Genomic DNA, 4,078 nt, shown 5'->3' with positions numbered 1-4,078 from the left:
CCTGTTTGCGGATACAAGGAGGCAGAACTTGCTGTTAGTTAGCGCTTGCTCTGAATGGCTGCATGATGCGGTCATTGCTTTTCTTGTGCCTGAAGTAAATAAATCTTAAACTTTTCTTTAATGAAGATTTTTTTTTTTTTTCTCCAATACCAGTCATGTTACTGAACCGTTGTCGATGAGGGGTGTTTCACAAGAAATGGGGCTGAGTTTTGGGGCTGTGGCAGTCAGGCCATACGGAGCTTAGCTAGCGTGTTTAAGTTCATCGCAGAGCTGGCAAGTGTTTGACAGGGTTAACAAGGGGAATTGCTTTATGATGGCTGCAGCTTTGCAAAGTTGCACCTGAATTAGCCACAGAGTCAGATGGCAGGAGTGAGCTTGGCTGAGAATTGTTGATGGACTTAGTAACCCAATGTGCTTTAGGTAAGATGTGCTGTTTATGGGAGGGAAAAAAATAATTTTTATTCTCTGTATAGAAAGTGGAAGTAAAGAAGGATTTGTACCAAAAGCTGGCTCTTCTTCCAGAGGATAAAGGTATGAGTTTGTTTGGGGTTTTTTTTTTTTTTTTTTTTTTTTTTTTTTTTTAAAGAGTTGGATTTCTTTTATAATGCATTATTTGTAATGATTTTCTTTCTTTTTTTTTTTTTTTTTTTTTTTTTCTGTTACAATCTCTAGCTGTTGAGAGAGTAAAAGCCATGGTGAGACAGAGGGACCCACGGGTCTCTTTATCAGAAGATACTGCAGAGGTGTTCAGACAGGAAGTCACGAGTCCATATGAAGTTTCAAGTTCAGATGATGGTAAATAAAAGTTGCCTCAGATTTTATCTAAATTTTATTTTCCTAACCATGTCCCAGTTTTGTAGCTTGAGGACATGCAGAGATGATTAATCTCTAACTTTTTTTTTTTTTTTTTTTTTAAATAACTAAAGTCTTAGAGGTGTCGATCCCACACTGTGAGATGCCAGGATTGTCTAAGAGCCAGCTAATGCAGGAAGCCAAAACCGAGCGTCAGAAACTATTGGAACAGATCACAGGTAAGAACTAAAACCTCATTTAACAGTTCATAAAGACAAATTTCACAATATACATTTCATATCAGATCAAGCAGGTTTTCTCTTCCTCCTGTCCTTAACTCAGAAATGAAATCCCGCTTGACAACGAAAAATGATCTTGCTGTATATCAGGCCGTACGAGGCCGGCACTTAGACGGCGAGTACACCAAAGTTGTTGCGCCGATTCAGGACCAGCTTCAGGCATCCATAACTTTGAATAAAAAGCAACCATTGCCCATCCCAGCTGCAAGCAGTCAAGTTGAGGTCATAGCAGGTAAACTGAATCTGTCATTCAACAAGTTTAATTTTGTGGTGGTTAAAAGGTCATTTCAGTATGAACAAATGTATAATCTATGCCCGATTTTAGAAGCTGCCAAGCATGAACCATCTGAGCCTGAAGGAGATGCTGAGCCTCATAGTGAAGTCATACTAGTGGCGCATACTCCTGGTAAATTCAGTTATTTCAAACTTGTGTTTAGTGGTGTGATTTTTTTTTTTTTTATTCTTATTAGATGTTGGCATAATGATGTCTTAAACTGTTTGCATTACCACACATCTGATTTCAGTGGCCAAAGTTGAAAAAGCTGACGAGCATGCTGGCAATCCTGAAAACAAACAGGAGTGGAAGAGTTGTCCAGCTTCGTTGGAGCCACAGAAGGATCTAGAAAGTAAACAGAAATCTACACCTTGTCAAATCAACAGCCCAAATCCTGAGGCTGCTACAGTTGGTACAGAACAGCTGGACCTGTCGGCACCAAGGCACTCTGCAGGACCCACGGAGCCCAAAACGTCACAGGCCTTTACAGTAACTTCAGCTGGTGAGTGTTTAGCATTAAAGTGTTTTAATTTGGTCATTTAAGAAACTCATTTTATTGATGTGTGAATGTTGCAGGAAGGATAATTCAGGGCAGCAGTCATCTGTCTATCTTCTTGAAAGCAAGTCAACATGATGCAAAACCTGTAATTGGTGGGTGTCCATCTTACACAGCACATCCTCTTTGCTGTCACAACATGCAATGTGTTAACTGGTGTGTCCTCATCAGGTATGGGTTTGGTGTGGGAGTGTCGAGGAATGTCTCTGGAAACTTTCTTTCTGTGTGAAAGCTGTGAGAAAACCCTGTCATGCCGAGACATCTGTCAGCACATGGTCAGCCTTGATCACCAGCTCAAATACATAGTACGTCTCGTCTTAAAGTACTGCAAGCCTTGAAGAATGCAATGATCACACAAACATGTGTGGCATTAAAAATCCACATATTTTTCAGTGGAGAGAACATCCTGAGTTTCTACGGATGTTCTGGAATGACGCTGATCTGCCCTCTAATGAGAAACTGAACATTGTAAAGCTCATTGTGAAGGAGCTGTCAGAGCGGGAGCGTTTCCACAAGGTGGATGCACAGGTACCTTTTCCTTTCTTAGGTCCCTGAGTTGTTTTTATTCAGAACTTTGTGTCAGATATGCTTATAATTGTAAAATGTGTGTGATATTTAAAAAGATTTAATTTCTCCCCCCCACCCCCCCACCCCAGTGTGTATTGCTGGGAAAGGAGCTGCACCAGTTTGTCAAGACATCTTCATTCTGTGAAGGTATCATCCATTTTACTTAGCAACTATTTGTAGTTTATGAATGCAGGAAATATACAATAACTAAAAAAATTGCAGTTTCTTTGTTTTTTTAGCTTTGAAAATTGTGTGTGATATGAAAGATGAAGAAAAACCAAGCATTATCTCTGTACCCACAAATACTAAACATCAATCCAGTGAGTCTTACTAGCTCGATCATGGATTATTTTCTCAATAACCTTGCTAAAAGAGCAGAAATATCAGTAGAAACTTGTTTCTGTTGCGCAGGCCAGCAGCCTGAGGACTGTCATAAACTTTTCCTAAAGGAACAGGTGACTCAGACATGTGTGACTGACCACAGATGTGGTAAGCTTGCTCACAATATTCTGGTACTATATATCATAATTAATATTGAACACCACACTGTTTTGACAATTTCACAAATTTTATCTGCTGTCGTTCACACACATTTTACAGTAGGTGATTCTTGGTTAATGATTTGGCCTTGCAGCTGGGAAATGTACATATAGGGTGCAGCACAGAGTTCATGATGCAAATGGCATGGAAATTAGCTGCTTTTGTCTTGTACCCAGTGTTTGAATTTTTGGTTGGTGGGGTAATATGTTTGAGAGTGATTTCTTTTTTGTGTGTCTCCTAGAAACTAAACTGAAAACTGAAATGCTTCATCCTGAAAAGACGTCCACAGTTGGCGGATTGGAGGTCAAAGGAGTTTCAAGCCAGCTGGATGTGAATTCCTCTGTAAAGGTGGAGTCTGTCTCTTCAGTCTCCATTGTTGGTACATCTCTCACCCCTCAAGAGACCTACAATGGTCTTTATCTTCAACCGCAATTCAAACCAGCAGTTTCTCGGCTCTCAAAATCTGATCCCCCGCTGCATGTGAAACAAGAAGCAGCCTATGGATCAACAGCTTTTGCCTCTGTGGGTTCTATGTTTGGTCAAAACCCAGAGGTGTTTTCCAGAAATGAAGGCCCTCCAAGCAGGAAAAGGCCAGCTGATGAAGCTGAGGATCCTTTGCAAGCCAAATGTGTATCCAGCCCAGCGCAGGTTAAGGGTGAGCCCAGCTCTCAATCAGTGTCGCTGTTCCCTTCAGTTAACCCTGCTGTGAACTCTGCCTCCTTGTCTATAAAATACCAAGAAACGGGAACTAGTAAAAGTGAACCTTCTGTAAACTGGAAGTTGTTTGCAGAGCTAATATCAAAGTTGAAAAAAAGCAATTTCCAGGTGCAAATGTCTCCCTCTGGATCAGTGCTAGAGAACCCTGTCAGCTCTTGCTCTAGCAGCTCATCTGGAACTGTAGCTAGCAGATGGGATTCCAAAGTGATGAAGACTAAATCTGAATCTGTACTGAACAAAAGATGGGATTCAAAATGTCTGCTAGTTGAAGCTACAGTAAAGAAAACAAATTCTAATTCACTGGAAGGGATGAAGACAGAAGCTCCTGTCGAC

General features: G+C 40.7%; 1 protein-coding gene and 1 long non-coding RNA gene across 2 annotated transcripts; both read left to right on the top strand.

Annotated features, from left to right (window-relative positions):
• Nucleotides 1-684: 684 nt before the first annotated feature.
• Nucleotides 685-2,476, top strand: LOC306769963 (uncharacterized protein; the record flags this gene model as incomplete). Its single annotated transcript, XM_079258731.1, has 7 exons — nt 685-795; nt 927-1,031; nt 1,135-1,323; nt 1,417-1,497; nt 1,616-1,867; nt 2,093-2,226; nt 2,315-2,476. The coding sequence occupies exons 1-7, from the start codon at nt 693-695 to the stop codon at nt 2,474-2,476; spliced, it is 1,026 nt and encodes a 341-aa protein (XP_079114857.1). The 5' UTR covers nt 685-692.
• A 264-nt stretch (nt 2,477-2,740) lies between these two features.
• LOC306769776 lies at nt 2,741-3,534 on the top strand. The gene is made up of 3 exons (XR_013771711.1): nt 2,741-2,808; nt 2,900-2,977; nt 3,270-3,534. It is a non-coding gene; the product is annotated as an uncharacterized lncRNA (long non-coding RNA).
• The last annotated feature ends 544 nt before the right edge of the window (nt 3,535-4,078 follow it).

This window comes from Telmatherina bonti (genome assembly GCF_933228915.1).
Source record: "Telmatherina bonti genome assembly, chromosome: 19".
In the NCBI taxonomy this organism is placed as follows: domain Eukaryota; kingdom Metazoa; phylum Chordata; class Actinopteri; order Atheriniformes; family Telmatherinidae; genus Telmatherina; species Telmatherina bonti.
This window is presented reverse-complemented; position numbering and strand designations above follow the sequence as displayed.